Source organism: Natrix helvetica (genome assembly GCF_964273705.1).
Source record: "Natrix helvetica genome assembly, chromosome: 3".
Classification (NCBI taxonomy): Eukaryota; Metazoa; Chordata; class Lepidosauria; order Squamata; family Natricidae; genus Natrix; species Natrix helvetica.
In genome coordinates this window covers 69903258-69926764 of record NC_138549.1, presented here as the reverse complement: position 1 = coordinate 69926764, position 23507 = coordinate 69903258, and the positions used below count along the sequence as shown (strand labels likewise).

The 23507-nt window shown below is 37.2% G+C and overlaps 1 protein-coding gene across 1 annotated transcript in view; it reads right to left on the bottom strand.

Moving 5' to 3' along the window:
* Positions 1–23507, bottom strand: part of HMCN1 (hemicentin 1) — a gene marked incomplete at its 5' end in the record, with an annotated part of 236014 nt that overhangs the window by 131925 nt on the left and 80582 nt on the right. Inside the window, 11 exons of the mRNA XM_081947388.1 lie at positions 302–429; positions 2210–2384; positions 3446–3605; positions 4119–4231; positions 11980–12124; positions 14060–14187; positions 16365–16463; positions 18460–18654; positions 19703–19861; positions 20372–20485; positions 21797–21924. Coding sequence (XP_081803514.1) covers positions 302–429; positions 2210–2384; positions 3446–3605; positions 4119–4231; positions 11980–12124; positions 14060–14187; positions 16365–16463; positions 18460–18654; positions 19703–19861; positions 20372–20485; positions 21797–21924 — 1544 coding nt within the window. The remainder of the gene's footprint in view (positions 1–301; positions 430–2209; positions 2385–3445; positions 3606–4118; positions 4232–11979; positions 12125–14059; positions 14188–16364; positions 16464–18459; positions 18655–19702; positions 19862–20371; positions 20486–21796; positions 21925–23507) is intronic.

Sequence of the window (23507 nt, the reverse complement as noted above, 5' to 3'; positions counted from 1 at the left end):
TCCACTGCATTATTTTGTGTTGCAAACAAACTCTAAATTGATTTACTGGCCAAAAGACAGATTGAAAAAATATTTAAAAATAAAGTTCTGAAATTATTACTAATCTTATCCCCTAAGCACATCCATCAAAAATAAAGAACAGCCTCGGGACTCCCTCATGCCCCAATCCAATTTGATTCTGATGCCAGTAACCTTAGTCATATTTAATTAAGTTAATATTATTTGAGTTACTAATTCATTCAATACCCATTATTAATTTAATTTAATTCAATATTTATTATCGAAAGTAGAGGATTCTTACCATGTACATTTAGTTTTATTTTTTGGGTTGCATTTCCAGCAATATTTGTGGCCACACAGATGTACAAGCCACTGTCTGATACCAATGTCTCAGTGATCTTCATTGAGCCTGAAGAGAGTAGGGTATGTCTGGGGTGTGGGGAAGTGGGGAAAAAAACCCACAGGAAATACAGATGACTATAAATATTTATAAGAACATAAAAGTCTCTTACAGGAGCATTAATAATAAATGTTGCACATCAAAGAGCATCTGTTCAGTATTACTTTTGTACAGACTGATCTTCCATTTCCCCCCTTAATTGCTCTTGCCCTCTGACTTCTTCATTCTGCATAGTTGAGGAATGAAGTAAGAGTCAACAGTCTACAGACTTCCATTTCAAATCCAGTTAACAACCAAGTTGGAGGCATTTTCTGTCCTCTTTTACATTTTTTTAAAAATGCATAACTCAAAGATGCCAAAACAGTATATGTGCTAGGGATTCAAAAGTTGCTGTGATGGTCTCTGTGAAAAATCAAACCAATCAGAAATGGTGCCTTTGGGATGATACTCTCTGACCTGCAGAATTCATTCCAAAAGATTATTTATTCTATTTTATTTTTATCATGGTTTTGAATTTTATTTTTGACAATTTTAAAATAGTTTACTTATCTGCTTATTTTTAATCATTGAATGCTGTAGCAATACTGCGAGTGCTCATTGTATTCTGTGCATATTTCCATTAACCAATAATAGCAAAGCCAAAAAATCAAATGACAAATAAATTTAATGGATCCTCGTGTATTCTTAAATCAATGCATATTTTATTAAATCTAAAGATAATAAAGGGAAGATCTAGGGGAACTATGTGGACTCATAAAGACAAAGGAAGATGTTTCTGTCAACTGCAATGCTACTTTATAATGAAAAGTGGTGCATACATTTTGTAAATCAATAAATGCATATTACACTGTCACCATGGAGACTTTGAGTTGATGAAGAAAGACCCAGAAAGCTTTCTAGTTTTGTGGGAGAAGTAGTCAAAAGAGGAATCAGGCTAGACTCTCACAAATGATCTAAATCCAATCTCTCTTGAATTTTGTTAACTGTTATCTAATGCCAAAAGGGAACAGTACATGACAAAAACTCCCATCTATCCTGCAAGGTAGAACAGATAGAATCTGTTAATGCCTTAATCAAATTAATTGCCTATCAGTGACTACCAACATTCATGCTGCCAAACTCAGTCCTCTCTCATTTCCAGACTGAACTCTTTCTTAAAGGATTCAAGATAAGAAAGGGGGAGAAGTAAGAAATACCAACAGTAGACGTCACTTCTAATCATCCCTTTAGTGACCCAGTTCTTACAATGGTTGTGTTGTTTAAAGACTCAACAACAAGGCAAGATGCCAGCAAGCTACATGACTTTGTTATGGATTTCTGAGATAAGCCAAAGCTCCAGGCCTTTTGATGCTTCCTCACAGATATTCTGAATATATTCTTTACCAGAAAAAAAACTGTATTTTCAAAGGGAGTCATACAGAGGATATAGATCTGAAAGCAGCATTCTTGATAAATGTATCTGTTATCTTTATTTAGTATTCATCTTATAATGTGATAGATTACAAGGATGATGGAAATTGCAGTCTACAGTATATGGAAACTACAATCTAGCACACCTAGAGAACATCGTGTTTTGAAAGGACTCCAAATGATTGCTTAGGATACTGACAATATACTACACATATTAAATGTCCATGATCCTTTAAGTAGGTAGTAACTGAATCAAAGTGTAATATGAATGTTCGATTCTTGGTGTATATTAATAATCCATACACAGGCCAAAGTTATCTAGCAGCCTCTGATCACATCAGTGAGACAACTTGTATAGAAATTCAAACAAAGTAAACTAAGAAATGATATAAAACTTACCGTGGAGAAAATGGAGAGATAAGCTGCATTTCTTTAGCCCAGGTGATTATCGGGGGTGGTAAACTTTTCACTTCACAGGGAAGTATCACTTCTTCCCCAGCTGTTACTGACATCTCAATTGGGTTATTTGATGAATTTCCTTGCTGATTTCCAGGTCTGGAAACTCTTGGTTTTACTAAAACAAAACATGCAGATTACATTATTAATTCGCTCCTGCAACAATATCTCATTTCAGGTTAGTGGATTAACTCCAATTGTTCTGTAAGCAAAACAGCTCACTCTTTCCATCCTTCTGTCCCCTCTTCTACTTACACAACATAAACTTTCCAAAGGGTCAAGGCCTCTTTTAACAGAGGAGGATATGTTGTATACAGTTCCAGTGCAAGAGGAGAGAGGATATTCACCTGAACTCACAGCTCCTGTGCCAACAGAACATTCCCAATAAATGTGGACATTATTACAAAAAGAAGTTGCGGTCAGACACAGCACATGGGAAGATAAGATGAAATACTATTTATTGTTCCAAAGTCACCTCAATGAATCTAACTCCAAACCTAGACTTTAGTCAAAACTTCCTGTTAGTATGGACACTTACTTTCAGAGTGGGAATAAATGTAGGAAGGAAGGAGGGGTAAACCACAGAGTTATCTACAGAATGGTCTTCTGAAAGGGATCCTGCTTATGCAGGGATAACCTATAAAATGTTTTTTTTTATCATAATAGACATTATAGGGAGAGCTGCTGTAAAAGTTATAGCAGAATGGTAGGGAAAGAGGCCTAAGCCCATTGCAGCTAAATCATATCAACTGGTTCAATGAACAGGAGGCAGAGTTATCATGAAATGGTTCTTGTAACACATTTTAGCTCCAAATTAATTACTGATATTGGCAGTTCTGTATAGAATAGGGATGCTCAATATATTAAGGCTGAGACCCATACTTATCTTTTGACTGGCATACTAAAAATAATGTTACAAAAGAAGACAGGCCAGGACAAAAAAAATTGGGTGGGCTGGGGCAACAATTAGAAGGGGCTTAACTTGCATTTAAATTTAACATTATAATTTGATTACAAACTATAATAAATTCCCCACCACCTCTTGTTAATTGCAGTTTGTTTGCAACTTCTAGATGGTTCTGTTCTCCTGGTTTCAAATGCCATTTGCAGACTTGAGATTTTACACTGAGCCCCACTACTTCATTTTTAAGAGAGATTTACACTCTCATTTTTATTTACCATAGACTGTCAGCTGTACTTTCCGTGTGGCATAACCTGCTGCATTGGTTGCAGTGCAGATGTATTCCCCAGACTCCTCACCTCCCGGAGAAACCACATAAAGACTTCCATCAGACCCAGCGGAAAACATTAAACTGCTGGGAGGAATCATTTCTCCTTTCTGTAAAAAGACAGTAAAATAAAAATGAACTTTTTAATGGAACATGAAGTAAAAACTTTCACAGTATGTCTTAATAATGGTCTGTGTAACTCAGCATCTTCACAGCTTGCTTCAAAGTCATAGTGTCATATTTGCTTTCTTTTAAAATTTACAGAGTTTGCTCAGTTTACATTAAGAGTTAGTCTCAACTGTTCCTTTGAGAATTGTCCTTCCTTTTACACTGTTTTAAATTTATAGCTCTGAAAAGTATATGCTAAACTACATTTAATAATTAGACAAACTTAATCTGAAAGATTGCATCATTGTCCTAACTAACAGTCTAAGTGGAGGCAGCAAACTTAATTAGGTGCCTTAAGATAGCATTCTTGACCATTATGCCTTCTCAATGTGTTGGGACTATTAAATGGTAGCATATGCTGTCTAGACAGAGTGTAAACTATCAATATTTTAAGTACATAAAAACAGCCAACTCATTAAAGTTCCCAGTTCAGTTGATCAAAACATTGCAATTACCTTGGACCATACTATGGATGGCCTAGGAACTCCACTGGCTTTGCAAGGTAATGTAACTGGGACATCTTCTATAGTACTGAAGATCTGTTGTCCATGCTGAATTATGGGTGGAACTGAAAACACAAATATACAAGTATCTTACAAATTATTTCTTATTAGATGTTATTTTACATGTGTGATGTTGCTGTTTATTATAAGGCATAATCTATTAACACAGATATTCCATCATAGTTTTTTTTAAGTTTCAGTCTTTTTTAGATGTAATGGCAGATATAGGTAATGTAGGGTCCACAGTCAATGATATGATGAAAAATACTCCTTTGGTACCCACCAAACTCTCTGTTCCACTTGACTTTTTAAAAAGATTATTTTAATTAAAAATATTAAATAAGAAGCTAGCATACTGCTAAGTATCATCTTCTTACACCATATTTGTATCTATGTAAAACTGATTTCAACAAAGATCCAATGGGATGTCAGAAAGATGTCAGTAGATCTGTTAGTTCACCTTTTGATAAAAGGTTTTTGTGAGTGGCTGTGTCCACCTTGGCAATCATTTCACAGCCAAAGAAATCTCCCATGTGGCCACTTCATAAGTGTACTTGTAACATCTTCTCAAATGTCCCTAGGTTCCAAAGATGGCCATTCCTGCATTATGCCTTATATTTAGATTAGATAACAAGGAATGATTTCCTTTGCCTCTCACACAAAACTTAATAACAGATTTGTTGGTTTAGGTTTCCTGATTCCGTAAGCCAGGGGTCCCCAATCCCTGATCCAAGGACTGACACTGGTCTGTGGCATGCTAGCAACTAGGCCGCACAAACAAATGAACCCTCATCCACAACATACAGGAAGCACATAAAACCACATCCCCTCCAGTCACAGAAAACCCTCTTTCCATGGAATCAGTCCCTGGTGCCCAAAAGGTTGGGGCCTGCTATTCTAAGCCATAGCCAATAAATAAACAAGTAGATGGTATCATATTACAAAATTGACATTCCTATACAACATAGGAGAGAAGAAAGTGATGCTGAATGATAATTAAAGCAGTAGCATGCAGCTTTTTTTTTATAAATAGGATTTGTGAATCATTTGCACAGAGAATCCTAGAATAAAATTAAGTTGTAATTAGAACAAATTTAAAATATGTAACAGTAAAATCACAGTGCAGTACAAATGAAAGGAAATTCACATTATTCATCGTCAATAATTATAATATTCTATCCAATAAAATTAGTTCACAACTTCACAACTAGCCAGATAAAACAAATACAACTAAAACAAATAAAATATAACAATTATACACATTTTAAAGACTATTTTGCAATATTGTAGAAGTACCCCATAACATTAAATATTAATAAATACAACTTGAAAACTCCCAATTTTAATGAGAGTAAATAGGGTAACATAACTAGAGCCTGAACTCTTTTAAACCCTTTTTGTCAACCCTATAAGATAGACCAGACCAAAAAACAGGCTCCACAGAAGACTAAAAACTACATTTATTCAGATTGGCTATACTAACACAATCTTGCAAGTCTGATAGTGCTTCCTGTCTTCCCTCCTTTATATCACATGAATTGGGAGTTTGTCTGACTGACACAATTCCACTTGCATTCTTTGGACTTAATCCATGATTAGCTCGTCATGTTTCTTGCCTATCTCCCACATGAATACTCTCTTTTATCTCCATATCTTTTGAAAACCATCACACTTTCAAAGAGATGGATCTTCCAACTCTATGCCCAACATTGGAGTTGGAAGATTCTGATTCTAAGAATCTGTTCTAGACATGTCAGACAAATGTTAGCCCCAGTAATTAGCAAACAGTTGTGCACCTAAGAATCATCCAGAGCACCTGGAATCATCCAGAGTAGCTGTGCTGGTGCTGGAACAAAGAGGGTCCAAATTTAATCTTTCAGTGCCTGCATGTACTACACAGACACAAAGAGCAATACAGAAGTGCTCCACACATACCCTTATCAGGCAAGAGAGGCATCAATCCTAAGTGTAAAATTATTTTTGGTTTTTGTTTGGTGCATATATTGCCGTGAGAATTATTGTTTTTTGTTCTGTTTCTATCTCCATCATCAAGATTCTTCCCTCTTCGTCTGCATAAATTTGTTTGGGTTTTAACAATTCCTTAATATATATTGCAATTCCCCTTTTCTTTTATAGAGTTAATGCTGCATAGAGATTTCCAGTAACTAGAGCCTTTGACTTGAGCTTTGAAATCCAAGTAGTCAGAAATTTGTCACTTTGACCTTCATTGACTAACATTTCTGTGAAAATCCTGAGCCTTTACCAGGCTTCTCATTTACTGACCTGGACTTATTTCAAGCAAACTCTCTTTTCTTGCAAAGTGTGGGTGCATCTGTGCGCATGCTTGTGCTGCTGGTCACTGCTTATTACCCTTTGCAATACACAGTAAACTTTTGAAAGCCCATTCATATCACTCAGTCCAGAGAGTCATAAAGAACATGAAGGGAGAACAAAGGACATACAAACTAGACTGGGAATGGGAGAGTGTTGCAACTGGGGGCCTCTATCAGCAATCAGCAATAATCATTGTTGATCATCAACTCATCATCAACAAATCATCAACAATTTGAATTGGGATTTGCAATCTTTAAAGGCGGCTTTAAATCAGAATCTCCAAAATGTGTATAAGTGTAATAAAATACGAATAAGTATAATAAAATTATAAAATAAAATATAAAATAAAGTAAAATAAAATATTCAATAAGACATAGCATGAATTATTTATAGACATGTTTTTCAATGCTAATGGAGTACAAATGTATTCGCAATTGTAAGATTTCTTTGGCACATTTTCTTATGAAGAAGCACGACATACATAACTTCCAAAGCATGACAAGTATTTGAGGGGGAAAAAACAAACACCTAGAAGGTTTCCAAATGGCTGTATTAATTAGTTCACTGTGCTGACACCAGAGCCATTCCAGATCTAACTTGATAAGTGCCCAGCCTTTTCTTATATGATTCAATGCTGAATAAAAGTCTGCTTTTCCCTTGAGCATTGTAAGATTATCAACATTATTCTAAGACTGAGAGCTTTTGCCACATTTGGCAGTCTGAGAGGACCATCTCTTTCTCATTGAAGGGTTCTTGTCCTCTCTTCCCAGGGACCTGCATTCCGCTTCAGCATGACCTTTTATATCTGAAACCAAGTGATACAGCATTTGAAACCAATCTTCTCGCCATCTTCCATTAGATGTTTAGCATTTTCTTGTTCATAAAGTTGCCCTACACTAGTTTGTACATATATTATTTCATCCCAGCCACACTATTCAGATGGTCTTTTTTGTGGCCATTAAGTGACATCATTAAGCTTATAGCCACCAGAAAGATTTCTCTTTGCACATTTCCCCCACATCATTTGCATACAAGCATAAAAAAGAATTCTACATGCAGGTTTATTTTTTTTAAACAAAGTTTTATTGGTTTTTTGGTGTTTTACAAAAGGAAAAGGTATGGGGAAAGTTACAAATTGTGGCAGCCGCAAACTGCAGTAGGTATACCCCCCCTCCAGACTCATGGTGTACATTTGCATAGCATTCAAATATTATATAATAACATATAGTCAGTGTGGTAGATTCATTAGTAATTTCAATCAATTTATATCATGTGGATTTTCACTTATTTGTGTGATCTGAGCTTTCTTGATGTCGCCCCATCTCCCCCTGTTGGCAGTGCTCCGGCCCCTCCCGTGTCTTGTGCATCTACTGGGATGTCTTCTGGTTTTTCTAGGAGTAATTTATTTTTTCCATAAAGGCCTGCGCCTCTATGGGTGTATTAATTCTGACCCTTGTCTCCTCCCAGAATATTAACATACCTTCAGGCAGCAACCAACGAAGCCACACCCCCTTCTGGTATAATTTATTCGCCAATTGCGAATAATATTTTCTTTTCTCCCTCACTTTCTTGGGGATCTGTTTCAGTATGGTTATCTCCTTATCTTTGTGTATCAGGGCTTGTCCCCTTTGTGTATTCAGAATTTCATCTCTTGTGCTTTTCCTAAGAAATTTAATGTGTACCTCCCTGGGGACATTGTGTGTTCTAGCATATGCGGAGTTCACTCTATAAACCAGGTCTATTTCCCACCCCATCTGTTGTTTTTCTTTCTGAGTATACTCAGCCAAAATAGTTGTCATGATGTCCCTAATGTTTTCATCATCTGTCTCCATCACATTCTGAAACCTAAGATAGAAGGACATTCTCTCAAACTCTATTTTCATTTGTTGGGTGTCAAGCTCTTTGTTTCCCTTTTGCACGCCCTCCACCCCCCCCCCCATCTCAGCCACCAAGTCCGTAGTTTTAACTTGTTTAAAGGCTGTCAATGTTGATTGTGTGCTCGGACTTGAGGTTGCAGATGTCGGGGCAGAGGCAGCAAAGCCAGACTTTCCAGGAGGTGGTCTTTTAGACGTCATTGTTAGTAATAAAGAGTCCAGTCAGTATAGAGAAGAATCAGTCAGAGTGGTAGAGCAGCCAAGGGGGTCCGGGGGGTAGAGAGACCAGGCACAAGGGAACTCTCTAATCACCCTGGCAGGGAACAGACATTTTTCACTCCAAAAAGTTCAAAAGCAAACAATCCACAAGAGAATTATCCAAATAACGCGGAGACAAAGACCGGAAGCCTGAAGCTAAGAGGTGGAGTCAAGTTCAGCTTTCATGAAGACAACGGAAGTGTGCCATCTTGCCCTGCCAACTTCGGGTACTGAGGCAACAAATAAAGTTTTCAAAATTCAAAGTTCCCAAGGCTTCCAGATCACATTTTCTTGAAACCTAAAGGTTTAGATCTGAAGATCCATTTAGTTGGAGTGTGACCTCTTTGGTTTGGCTCTCCCCCTCCTCCTTCCCTGGGGCTACGAGCACGTTTGTTTCTAGCCGCTTGTCCAAGGGGGGGGAATCCCCCTCCCCTCCAGCCGCACTTCTCCAAGTTAACCAAAAGTTCCAATTAACACAACTGACAAGTTTTAGAGTTGGTAATAGGTATGAAGGGAGTCTACACCTCACCGCACCACCGCTGCATCCTTCAACTGTCTTTTTTTCTTCCGGACAGCCTCACAGCGAAGACGCTTCAGCGCGCCTCCCCTTCGCACTCCTCGGTGCCTGGAGCGAAGCGGGAGCCCCCCGACGGCCGCCGCCGATGCAGGGGTCCTCCTGCCACGCCTCTCCTCTGGCAGAACGCCTCTCCGAGGTGTCCTGTGCCCCCCAAGGAGTGGGGAGCCCACCAGGGATGCGCGGGGCGAGCAGTCTCTGCCCGTCGCCGTCAGCCGCCGAAACCGGAAGCCTACATGCAGGTTTATTTATATGCTACCTTAATCATCAGCCTACTGTATGTTTACAGCAATCTTCCTTCACCATCCATCTACAGAAACCAGTCACTCATATATATATATTTATTCTGCACTCAGCTAAACCATAAATATATGCATGTAGGTCAGGAAGGCAGGAACAAATCCTTTTTTTCCCTGGAGATTGACAAAGTTATTTTTATTTGAACATTATCAGAGTTTAGTTGCACTAGAGTTTGGGAAATGCAAGTGGGCACAAAAGACACTTAGCTGCTGGTTGACTTAAAGACAATGATGATAAACATAACCATGGAGAATTAGGAATGTCAATACCGAACCACAAAAAATATAGACAATTCCATGACAGTACTAAGAAGAAGCAAAAGTAAAGACAATAAATGTTCTTTTTAAATACTGTGAAGGCCTGGATGGATGGGCAGGAGACCATAGTATCTGGGGTTTTTTTGCATAAAGGGTTAGAGCAACAGTAAGTAAGGACATCATAATAATCTCCAGTCAGAGATGAGAAAGTAACTTTCATACAAGTGGCTTCTCGACTCACATCTGATATACCTCCAGAAAGCCCGCAAAACATGAGCCCCAGTGGCACAGTGGTTAGAGTGCAGTACTGCAGGCTACTTCTGCTGGCTGCCTGCAATTTGGCAGTTCAAATCTCACCAGGCTCAAGACTGACTCAGCCTTCTAACCTTCCGAGCTGGGTAAAATGAGGACCCAATTGTTGGGGGCAATCGGCTGACTCTGTAAACCACTTAGAGAGGACTGTAAAGCACTGTAAAGAGGTATATAAGTCAAGTGCTATTTGCTAAAGCATTCTCATCTTAAGGATAGAACATCATTGCTACCCATTCACAGACCTACATAATGATCTTCAGAAAACTTTTGCAACAAGATAAGGATGGAAGTTAATATCCATCTGCTGATCTTCTGATGCCTGAAAAATAAAAATGTTTCAAATAAGCTTGTCAGCTGTTATTCCTTTGGTTAAAGGATCTCTGTGTTAGTTTTATAAATATGCAGATTTGATCTCTACTTCAAAATCTTCTTGTCTTTGTAAGTCTTTGATATTTTGAATAGCTATCACAAATTTATCAGTTCTTAAAATCAGAACATGCTACTAAAAACAATCTTCACTTTCAAAAGTGTAGGAAAATAACTTACCGTCTCCTTGTTAGACAGAAAAGACAGCATTTTATTGACTGTTACAGATTTTTTTAAAATTATGATGAATAAGGCTACTGTAAAAGGTGGGATGTTACAAAGCAAATCCTCTCTGCTTACTGTGATCAGTATAGCAGTTTTTAAAAAAAAATATGATACTGGTTGTTTCTTTAAACTACACACCCCATTCACTGGCTTCTTCTTTTTAATCATTGATCAAACCTTTTAAACCGCATTTGGGGAATTCTTTCATCTGCCTCTGTTTTATTAAAAAATAAGTGTGTCTGCAGAAACAATTATTACTTCAAAACATTCATACAGAAAAGACCTATCTTTGGATGGCATTCTATTCACATGTTCTGTTTATCCAGAACATTGTACGATCTGAACATCTTACACACTGGGTAAGACACAGATGTCTTCTTCCACTTTGAAGCAATTCATGCAATGGATCTTTCACTGGAAAAATTGTATTCAGACAACCTTTTTTGGATACATTTTTTTTTCCTTTCACATAGCTGTTTAGCACATTCTGCATGCATAAGAACTTTAACACACATACACATCTCATCTGCCTTTCATGAGCAGCTGGAACCAGTTTATTACCTTCAGCATTCCAACAAAACTCCTTAGCCATACTTACCCTATGAAATGAGACATTTACATAATATATGTTGTGTTGGATCTATTTGTAATTGAAAACACATAACTTATTGAAGAGTTTATTTCTTTACTCCACAAACTATCTCTTACTAATCTAATCAAATCTTTTGTATAGACAAAGACCAGCAGAACACTACTTATTATGATGATGACGAATATGAGAATAAGAGATGACCATAGACTATAGTTCTGTGGTGATGTTTAATGTATTTCTTGTGCTCTTTTAGGGCAAAAGAAGAAAGATAGCAAACAGGAAACCAACTGAAGCAGACAAAATTGCAGAATATGGGAGTGGAAATTTTGCTTTCCATTTCAGCTGATAGTTTATCTCTTTGATTATCCTATGAACACTGTAGGAAGCATCAAGAAGAATATGGATTGAGTAAAAACATGCACTTCGATAAACTGTATGATGGTGTTCTATACATTTCTGTATTCACTTGAAAGCAATATCTCAAGGATTAAATTCCGGCTCCTAGTAATGTCAGATCTTGTTCCTCATCAACTAGCAGGCTACTAGAAACTGGCCGATTATAGGAACAGGCCATTGCTCAGTCATCTGAACTGATCATTTGTAGAGTTTTTAAACTTAGTGTGCAATTTCAGTGACAATCTACCAATCATCATGGGATGACTAGAGTACTAGTGAATTCTTAACACTGAAAAATAAGAAAAACACTAAATGTTTCACTCACCAAAAACATTGACAGTGGTTGTTTTGTTGTCTGTCCCAACAACATTGCTGGCCGTGCAAGTGTAGCCTCCAGCATCCTGTAGTCGAACCCTTTCAAGGTGAAGACTCCCATCACTCCGGAAGCTGATATAGGGAGTTTGGACTACCTAAAGTTGGAACGGGGAAGGCAGATAAGACTTATCTCCATTCTCCATTTAGTCTGGTCATTTAACCTGGCATATTCTGGTGGTTTTTTTTTTTTAATTAACGAATGTTTTCCAGCGAGGCTACTTAAAAGAGAGCATTCTTGTGGGATTTTGATTATGCTCAGGGGTTGTTTTTTTTTTTTGGCAACCATTGAGGATAAAGAAGCCCATATGACTACCTCTTTCTTGCACCTAGATATCTAAAGCCATTTTGCATCATTTAGGTACAGAATCATCCAGAGTTCAGGAAGTGCTTTTTACTTCACTCCTCCTCTTTCTCCTCTAAATGAAAGACATGAGGGCTTGGGAAAGTGAGAGAAGTAATAAATGACTTAAAATCATATGCAAAGCTTGACTTTTTCAACTGGAATATAGCAAAAGTTCTACTCCTTTCATGGCTTCCATCATAGAATACAAAAGGGTATCAAAAGAATGATTCAGTCTAAGGGCTGCATATCTCCCTTTGAAGTCTGTAGGCTTTTCTGGAGCGTATGGTTCAGATTTTCTTCTTTCTGGTTGTAGCATAGTTTCACTGAATTAATTATCAGTACATATTTAAAATGTGTTTTCCTGTCTTTGTCAGGGCAACTGGAATCTGTAGTTTATTTTCTCCACAACTTTCCATTCTTTTATCCTATAAATTATATACATAACTATACTTTGCAATGTTCCTGCATTATAATCTTATCTGCACAAGCCTATAACAAACCATTCTGTGGAAGATAAAATTGAGTTATATTTTTATATCTGTAAAACTATCTACACCAATGATTCTCCTGAAAGGAAAACATGATTATTTTGTACAGATTAAGTCAAACTACCTCTACATGAATCCTAAAATTGATTAGAAATTCCCCATTACAACTGCAGCTGAAAGGAAGCTGAATGAAACAATACATTTCTGCTTATCTTTACTTCCAACTGGTGACACTTGGAGACAAATTTAAACCAAAGCCCTAGTTCAGATGTTTATCCTTTCCTCACTGCAACATAAAAAAGCAATGATATATAGATAAGGTAAAGGTAAATGTTTCCCCTGTCCAGTTGTGTCTGACTCTTGGGGTCAGTGCTCATCTCTGTAACTAAGCCAAGGGAGCCAGAAGTTGTCCGAAGATGTTTCCACAGTCATGTGATCAGCATGGTATCACACCGCAGCATAGAATGTGCCGTAAAACACAGAATGCTGTTACCTTCCCACCGAAGTGGTACCTATTTATTTACTTGCATGTTCATGCTTTTGAATTGCTAAGTGGGCAGGAGCTGGGACAAGAACGGGAGCTCGCCCGGTCATGCAGTGCTTGGTTCTCAAACTGGAGCTATCAGTTTTCTTGCTGACAAGCTCAGCTTCTTAACTGCTGAATCATCGCACCCCCCCCCATATGATATGTAATCACAAATCCTTCTCCAGAAACAGAATTTTGCAAAATTCAGATAAAATAATTTCCAGATGGAGTTAATTTATGGGTGTTAAATAGCAAATTAGCAAACACAACAATGCAGGCATCACATTACGGAAAACCTCGGGATATCATGATCATTTATTATATAAGATTTTTCCAAATTTTCAAGAACTCTGGGGAGTCCCCATAAGAGTTATTTCCTGCTTCTCAAGAAGTCTGTCCCTGCCAAACGTACTTGGACAAGTATCTAGTGCTTAGCCTAACTGACTTTCCCAAGTCATCTAGCAGGTAATTTCATGGACTCAGAAAACAGTCTTCATGCAATAATGTAAGTTATGCCCCACCTGCATATGAAATGAAATGAAATAATGAAATGAAATGTTGCTACTCATAAGAGTTCATGTTTTTGGAAACAGTTCACCATCAAACAGAGGCTGTATTTAAACTTAAGTAAGTTTAAGTAGAAAACTTTAAAGGATATTCAAAATTATCTTACCACCATGCTACTTTTAATCCATTTTCGCTCTGGAATTGGGTTGCCTGCCAGCAGTATACATGACAGAGTCAGTTGCTGTCCTTCAATGACATTAGCTGTTGCAGGACTCATTGCAATTAGAGGCACAACTATATCAAAGAGAGACAGGAAAAGAAAAAATGATCATAACACAAGGATGGTTTACCTTCCTATAAAACTGCATCAAAAAGATCCATCTTCTCAAGGGACTTAAAAAAATTCCTAGAATGCAAAACTTTTCTTAAAAATGGTTTACTTTAATCTTGAATTATAAATAAATCTACTGAACCACTGATTGTATTCATACTGTGTGGAGACCATGAATCCCAAAATAATCTGTTATCTATTACAGCATCCTACTTCCATTTTTATTTGGTTGTTTATTATGGTTGGTCACACAGTCAGCCAGATGTTTTGATTGGATTTGGCATTTATCCACCTATCATGTCCTTCCCAAGGACTTTGTTGTATTATTATTATTATTATACGATTGTATCACAGCGGCCACTTGTTTCACCGGATTTGGCATTGATTACTAGTCGGGCCCCACCCAGGGGCCTAGGACGTCGTAACGTAATTTTGTAATATACGTACAGATCCAAGCAGCGCAGCTTTTTGCATTTGACTGATGGTGATTTTGTCAAGTTTTAACTGTTTTAAATGTAATTCCAGTGCCTTTGGAATAGCACCCAGTGTGCCAATTACCACTGGAATTACCACTGCTGGTTTGTGCCATAATCGTTGAATTTCAATTTTTAAGTCCTGGTATTTCACGATTTTTTCATGTTCCTTCTCGTTGACCCTGCTATCACCTGGTATTGCGATGTCGATGATGATGATGATGATGATGATGATGATGATGATGATGATGATATTATTATTATTATTATTATTATTATTATTATTATTATTATTATTATTATTATTATTATTATTTACTTTATTCATTAAACATGAAACTCAGCCAAATGGACATTCAAAAAGGCATTAAAATACCAGTGACTGGTGCTAATGGTTGATTCGGTTTGCTGCCAGCATCCTAGGTATCAACGAAGTACCTTCTTAAAACATAAGATGTTCCGAGTAGCACAGTTTTTTGCAGTTCCGCTGGTTTTATTGCAGGAAGCTGCAATTTGTGGATGTATCTTGTAAAATTATGGGCATGGTACCTAGTGCCCCAATGACAATGCATATCACTGTTACATGCTTCATCCATAGCCGTGTAGTTTCAATAGCCAGGTTGTGATATTTCATTATTTTTTCTAGTTCTTTTTTCCCCGACTCTGGCATCTCCAGGAACAGCGATATCAATAAACTGTATCCTTCGGCCCTCTACAACCGTGATATCTGGTGTGTTGTGCCCCAAATGATGATCCGTTTGTATTCAAAAGTCCCATGGATCGTCAGTGGAGCACAACACGCCAGCTATCACGGTTGTAGAGGGCCGTAGTGTACAGTTGTTGTTGTTGTTGTTATTGTTGTTATTGTTGTTGTTGTTGTTGTTGTTGTTATTATTATTATTATTATTATTATTATTATTATTATTATTATTATTATTATTATTATTATTATTATACACTCAATGTGAAATTACAGCTGCTAGTTCTTCAGCTGATGTTGGCCTTCATAGACATCAAATTCTTCCCAAGAACCTAGGATATTGTAATGTATTAGCATAGTACATTTGAAGATCCAAGCAGAGTAGAAAGATGGAAATGTTGCCAATGTGCAGATTTTCTAAGTGCAGTCAATACTTTTTGATATGGCACCCAGTGCATTGATAAGTGCTAAGACCATCATGACCAGTTTATGCCGGTCTTTCAATTATAATCTTTCAATTTTGATTTTCATGATTTGATACTTTATCATCTTCTCCAATGCTTTAGTATTCAATTCTATTATATCTGGGTATTGCCACATCAATTATCCACACTTTCTTCTTTTCAACTACACACTCTTAATAAAATTATTAACCAAATTTGCATACAGGAAAGAGGTTTCAAGCTCATATACGTTATTATTTAAAATTAAACATATCAGCATTCCGATGCTCCTCAAAAAGAAATGTAATGCAGATTTATTTATTATTTATTTGTTCAGTTATTTCTCTTTGTCAATAAATGATTTACCAAAGAAATAAAATTCTCTTTGGATTTAACATAAATGTGATTTTAAACATACTGTCAGAGCATACTGATGTTTCACACACTATAAGCACTAAAGTCAGTGGAGAACACTTTATTTCTATGCTAAATATTCTCAAAACCTCATATTATCAATTCATTACCAAGTCCCGTCACAGTAACTGTAGCATGGCTTGAGATAATCTTTCCAAACTGGTTTTCAGCTTCACAGACATATGTTCCTTCATCATTAACCCATAAATCTAAAATTGTATAAAAGTTTTAAAAGGAAAAAAAAACAAGCAATAAGTATTTTGTATTAAAAACATTATCCTTAAACAAATAGATCTGAAAATATACATTCCCTTGGAATCATTGTTTTTTTTAATTCTCCTATTCTTGTTCTTGTTTTTGTTTGACAAATCCCAATAAATAAATAAATAAAACAAAATATATTTTTTCCAGTTAAGCTAAACCTAAACATAGGTCACATCATTTTAACAGCTTGAAAGCAATTGCAGAGTTGTTCCAGAGTTGTTTTCCTGGCTGCTGGGTTATGAAGAATCCCCTCTAACCATCTACTAAGGACAAGCCTTCGCATTATTAATTGGTTGTCAGGCAGATGCTGAGTCAGGCTGCGGCTACTTTAAGGTGCTCCATTCTGAAAGTAGCCTTTTCCCTGCTAATTCAGCAGGTGACTTCCAGTGCAGACATTATGTTAAGACACAGAGGAGATGTCTTTGGAGATTAGCAATTTGCCGAGCTTCAGTGGTTCATTGCAAATCTATCCCTAGTTGGAAGATTTTGCATCTCCATGGCCATTTTTGCTGTGGCTGCTACAATTGGAACCACAGCAGTGGTAGGATACAACCGGTACACCCTGGCATGGGCGTACTGGTGTCTGCTGGGAGCACCAAGTACCATTCTGGTAAGGTGCTCCAGAGGGCCCACCTGCCTGCCCGCTCTTCTAACCCCTATTAAAGCCAACCGGGGCATTGCGCAGGCGCATGGAGCATATGGTGCCTATGCAACGCTCCACTGAGCAGCTGGAGTGTCACAGGTGATGGGTATGCATGTGTGCACTGCGCACATGCACGTGGTGGATGCCCAGCCCTCTTGCAGCGTACCGGTTGCAACGGGAGCCGGAACCCACCACTGAACCACAGCCTGTTGTTATTTTTCATATATTGGAAGGGTTCCAACATAAGAATATGTTATGTGACATCAATCATAGGAGATCAACGTGCCCATTAATAAGAAAAACTAAAAAGGCAGATCTTAATAGCAATAGCACTTAAGACTTATATACCGCATCATACTGCTTTACAGCACTCTCCAAATGGTTTACAAAGTCAGCATATTGCCCCTAACAATCTAGGTTTCTCATTTTACCAACCTTAGAAGGATGGAAGGCTGAGTCAACCTTGAACTGATCAGAATCAAACTCCTGGCTATGGGCAGAGTTAGCCTGCAATACTACATTCTAACTACTGTACCACCACCTCTCCTTAATCTTTTCCCCCTTTTTGAATAGAAAGAGTACATAGACAGATGTAGACAAACCCTCCTTATCATTTTTGACCAGGACTTCAGAATAAGTCAAGGTGAATTCAAGGAAGTTTGGGAGCATATGCTTATTAAAATGAGGCTTGCTGTGTGATTTCCTGACCTCAGGGATTTAGCAGACAATTCTATGGTGGAAGTATAAAATATCCTTCCTCTTTCTATCTGATTAACATGAACTGAATCATTCTATTATGCCATCAGTTGCATTTCTTGAGATTTAAGTGCCCCCTCAATAGAGAAGCAGCACAGATACGGACATATCTATTCTAAAATAAATGCTGTATATTTGGTCACACCATAGGATAAACAGCAAGAATAAGACAAAGAAGACTCAAACAGTATTCACAGGAAGGCTAATTTCAATTGGAGGGAGGGGATCATGAGACTCCACCCCATCCCAGGGGAGCCATTGATGATTTATTTTTTTCCTCAGGAATTGGTACTTGGTTGAAGGGAGAAGGTTAGTATGGATTCTACCAATTACTGCCCTGCCTGCATCTACACCATATTGTAGTATGTGTAGGCAGCAATAGTAACTAGCAGAGGTAGACTTTGGAGGGAGTGCTTTTCATACCAATAAGCTTTCCTCTACAGTCACTCAGGGATGGGAGGAAAGTACACTATCACAGATGTTTGAATTAGCCCATAAATAGTTTTATGTATTCCTTAATACATAAGACGGTGTCTACATACTGTGAATAGAAAGAGCTCCTGTTCTGAGTTGAGTGACAGAGCTAACTGCAAAATGTCTTGAGAAAAGTGGGGTGCCGTCCAACCGCTGCCACTTCACCTTCGGTTCTGGATAACCCTGAACATAGCAAGCCAATGTTATGTTTGAGCCAATATCCATAGATACATCACTAGGTTCTTGTGTGAAAACTGGAGGAGCTATAAAAGGAATACAGAGGAAGACAGAAATCATAGAATTGTCAATACAATTTTAATGCATTTTTAATTAAAATCAGATAAGGAACTCCAAATCTTCAATACTGATTCAGAGCCCATTCACATAAATTATTTGCCTTTGTCTAGGTCTTTTGGCACAATGCCACCATGTTCTCATGATATGGCTGATTGTCTGTCTGTAGCTGATTACTTGTAACTTAATCTGGGGGCTAGCATTACTGCTAGAGTTGTGAGATGGATAGTTTCCCATTGGCATGAACTCATCCTGTCTCTCCACCATTATCCCTAACTTTGTCAAAGATACTATCATCTCAATCACATGGTTCCAGGATTATTCTGAATGAACACTTAAGAATTCAGTGCACTTTCAAACATGTTTATAAATACTAAGTTATAATATTAAGTTATAATATTAAGAACAGCTTGCCTCCAGAAGTTGTGAAAGCCCCAACATTGGAAGTCTTTAAGAAGATGTTGGATAGCCATTTGTCTGAAACAGTATAGGGTTTCCTGCCTAGGCAGAGGGTTGGACTAGAAGACCTCTAAGGTCCCTTCCAACTCTGCTATTGTATTATTATTGTATTAAGTACTCCTCCAATATGCACTGTATTTGGAGAAAGCGGGGTACCATGCAGACATACATACATGCTGCATGGTCATACCCATTGTTTCTGCTTTACTTTGCAGAACGCACTTTCTTTCTCAAAGATGACCCTGAAAGTTAGCAAATCCTCCGAAGCAGCACAAAAGGATGCAAGAAAATCTGGAATCGTTCCCTCCCAGCAGTGGGAAATCACTTTCCATCTGCACAAAGTAAATGCATATAGTATCAAATAATATTAATACAATAATTAGTAATATTTAATAGTATTAAATAATGTAACATTAATATCAAAGACTACCAATTAATATGATAGTAAATAATATTCATGTAATGTTATCCTTCACTGAACAAATTACAATAGAATGGATGGATCACATCTGGTACAAAATATCTAATTTGTGTGCTTTGTTCTAGTATCATACTTACAACCGACATCCAGAGTTATTTTACCAGATGCAGATCCCGCAACATTTATGGCAACACACATATAATCACCAGCATCCAGATCTTGTGTTTCCTGAATTCTCAGGGTGCCCCGAGAGAAGTCAATAATAAGAAATTCGGTTGCCCTCAGTTCTAAATCCCCTAGACCCAGGGAAAGAATAATGAAATTTTTGTTTAAATCATAATAATAAACACCTACTCAGGAAATTAAATAGCTTCCTTAGAAGCAGCATAATGGCTCTATTGTTTTACAAATGTTCAGGAGACTTTACTATCTGCCAATCTGTTGAAAACAAGCACTCATAAAATACAGTGATATGATCTCTGTAAAGTTTACAATGGAGTTTATATCAAACTTTGCCTGAGGGGGAAAAAATTGAATATGAGCCAATGGATAGTCTGCAGAAGTGGTGGTTTTTAAAGCTTTTCTTCCCATCATCTATGCTCATTTCCTTTTCCTTAGATATTTAAGAAGGGGTCTCCCCATGTTAGCTAATTTATGATGTCCGTTTCAAGCTGTCCATAGGTACTATATTTTTTTTTATTTATTTATGGGAAATAGGTAAGTGCATTTAAGCAACAAAACAAGATACAGAGTCATCACATTGTCGAGAGATACATTTTAAAATTAGTTTTGTTTCATTCACATACCTTTAAACCATTTAATCAGTGGAGGTGGGACTCCAGTGCTTTTGCATTCCATTATAGAGGTGTCTCCAAGGGCAATCAGAAGTTCATTTTGTACTACAGTCACCCTAGGGACTTCTACAAGGAGCAAGAAAAGAAGCATTAGAGATGTAGATGCCTGATTCATATTTTCATTTTTTTTAAAATTATACAATCTTTATTCTAATTGAGGGGTCCTTGGTGCTCTCTGAGCTTGCTTGTGACAAGCACTGATGGTGTTACCTAGTTAGGGTAATGAAACATCTGCAAAAAAAAGCAAGTTCAGAGAACACCAAGGACCCCTCATTTCAATCAGTGGTGGGATTCATTTTTTTTTTTACTACCAGTTCTGTGGGCATGGCTTGGTGGGCATAGCTTGATGGGCATGGCAGGGAAGGATACTGTAAAATCTCCATTCCCACCCCAATCCAGGGGAAGGTTACTGCAAAATCCCCATTTCCTCCCGATCAGCTGGGACTCGGGAGGCAGAGAATAGATGGGGGTGGGGCCAGTCAGAGGTGGTATTTACCGGTTCACTGAACTACTTCAAAATTACACTACAGGTTCTCCAGAACTGGTCAGAATTTGCTGAATACCACCTCTGATTTCAACCCTGAACTACAAATATTCTCCTTTATTGATATTCTAATTTAGCATTGCTGGTTCAGGATATAATTTTAAAAGTCTACCTATGCACTGGGGCAGCTAAATTAATGGAGACCCACTCTTTTTTATAAACAGTTTGAATCTACCATATTATTCTACTTGACTTCCAGGAAGTCGGAAGGATATCAATAAATTGATATTTTATAATAATCCTATGAAGCAGGTTTGGTTGAGAATAGCTAGTTTTATCTTCTATTAACTAATAGAAGATAAAACTGGAACTCTTGAGTCAAAACTTTTTTTGTTGCCAATGGAAGGATTCATCTAAACTTTCTCATTTATACATTGTATGTCTGTATTGCCATTACCTAGCAAGGGTGATTTCAGATCAGATTCCCAGTTTTCTTAAAATTAAGAAAGTTTAATCAGGAAGTAGAGTAACACAACACATCTTTTACATATTCTATAGCCTAGTCTTACAATTACTCCCTTGAGGAATAATTTCAGAATACTTAGGTAGATAGTTGCCAGTGCTCCCTTGAAAATAAACAAATCTTTTATCTCATTTTTTTCATTTAATATTTTCACCTATTAGTTGTTCAGGCTGATTAAAAAAACACTCAATAACTGAGCTGCTCCTTTTGGGTATTTTAGTGAATATTCCTGCCTTAGTGTTCAAATAATCATACACTGACCACTGGCATCCACAAACATTCTGATCCATTGAAATTTGCAACAAATACAGGAAGTATTCAACTGCACTCTGTGGTTTATTTATTTATTTATTTTGTTCTTTATACTTGCCAATGTACGTGAGGCCAGCTGTTCCTTTGACTGTTCCAGCTGCATTGCTAGCCAAACAACCATAGACTCCTTCATCCTTGGATACTATGTTTTTTATAATTAAAGTACCTCCAGGACTTAACCTGTACCTGTTAATAAGAAATCGGTAGGTCAATCTGATACTCTTATTATTATTATTATTATTTTTTAAAAAGAAAGAATAATACCATCATAACAGTTTGAAACAGTGCAGTTTTCATTTCTGCAAACACCATTCTGAGTAAAGGACCGATGTGCCTATTTCATATTATATGAAATAATTTACAGAGCAATTTTTGAAAAAAATGACTGTTGTTGATGTTTGAAAAAGTCTCAAGACTGCTTACTGTTCAGATTATCAGTCATCATAGCAAAATAAAAAGATAAATGCATAAGTCCAATTATTGTAGCCTAGACCAGGACTGTCAAACTCCAGCCCGTGGGCCGGATGCATCACATGCTGACCATGCCCACACCCAGTTTAGCGTAGAGAGGAAAAGTCCCGATACATCATGACAACGTTGTGATGATGTGAGTTAGACACCCCTGGCCTAGACCCTTGAAATATTTCAGACATAATTCCCTATGCTCTTATCACTGGCTGTGCTGGTTAAGACTGAAGAGCGAAAAGATTTTAAAAAATACTTAGGACATCAGACTGTCTACTCCACTCTGATGCTTTGTCCTGCTTTAACATTGCCACTTGGGAACCAGAACTCCGAAATAAGAACTATATAATTAACTGTAGCTTTGGAACTGGACATTATGAAAAGGTGGGAATTTGAAGTACATGAAATTATAAAAATTATGCACAAATCATTAAAATCAAGTCTAAATAGAATTCTGAACTCAGAAAAGCAGGAACTGAAGGAAGTACGGGGAGGGATAATGAAGGGGTAGAAACAGTGGGAAATAAAAAGCAGACAAAAAACTTCATTGAGTTCAACAGTGGTATAGGGAAAATTGAAAAGGGGGGATATGTCCCAACAAAAGGAAATAAAAAGCAGACAAAAGACCTTACGGAGGTTGACAGTGGCATAGGGAAAACTGAAGAAGGGAGTTACACCCCAACAAAGGAAAATATAAAAGATTTCTTTGGGTTTGACAGTGGCTTGAAGAAAATTGAAGAGGGTGGACCTATCAAAGAAAGGGAGAAGGCAGGAATAGAGAAGTAGGACAAAAGACTTACTAGGGAAAAATCAGACAATTAGAAATTGTTATATGGGGAAATATAAAGCTGAGATATGTGGTTTATTCCTAAACATGACAATAAAATCGAGTTTCTAACTGCTTGAATATGATAATGGAAAGATAATTAAATAAAGGTTAAAATATATGGAATATAGATAAATATGAAACTGTTATGGGGAGATTGTAAAGCAGAGGTCTGTGACTCACTTTTATACATGATAATTAAACTCAGTTGCTAATTAATTGAATATGTCAATGGAAGGACAACTAAGCATGGGTTAAAATATACAAAACATTGTGTCAGGCCTGTAGTTTCTTTTAGGATTTTTCATACATGGTATTTAGAACGCCTGACACATTGACATATATAGAACTTCTAAAATGATAAATAAAGTGAGATGTGTACCGCTTGTTATTCTATATATTAGATTAAGGGAATTGTAATGAACATTCAACAGTAAGGATTGTTATTTAAAGACAATTAAGGCAAGATATGGAAAAA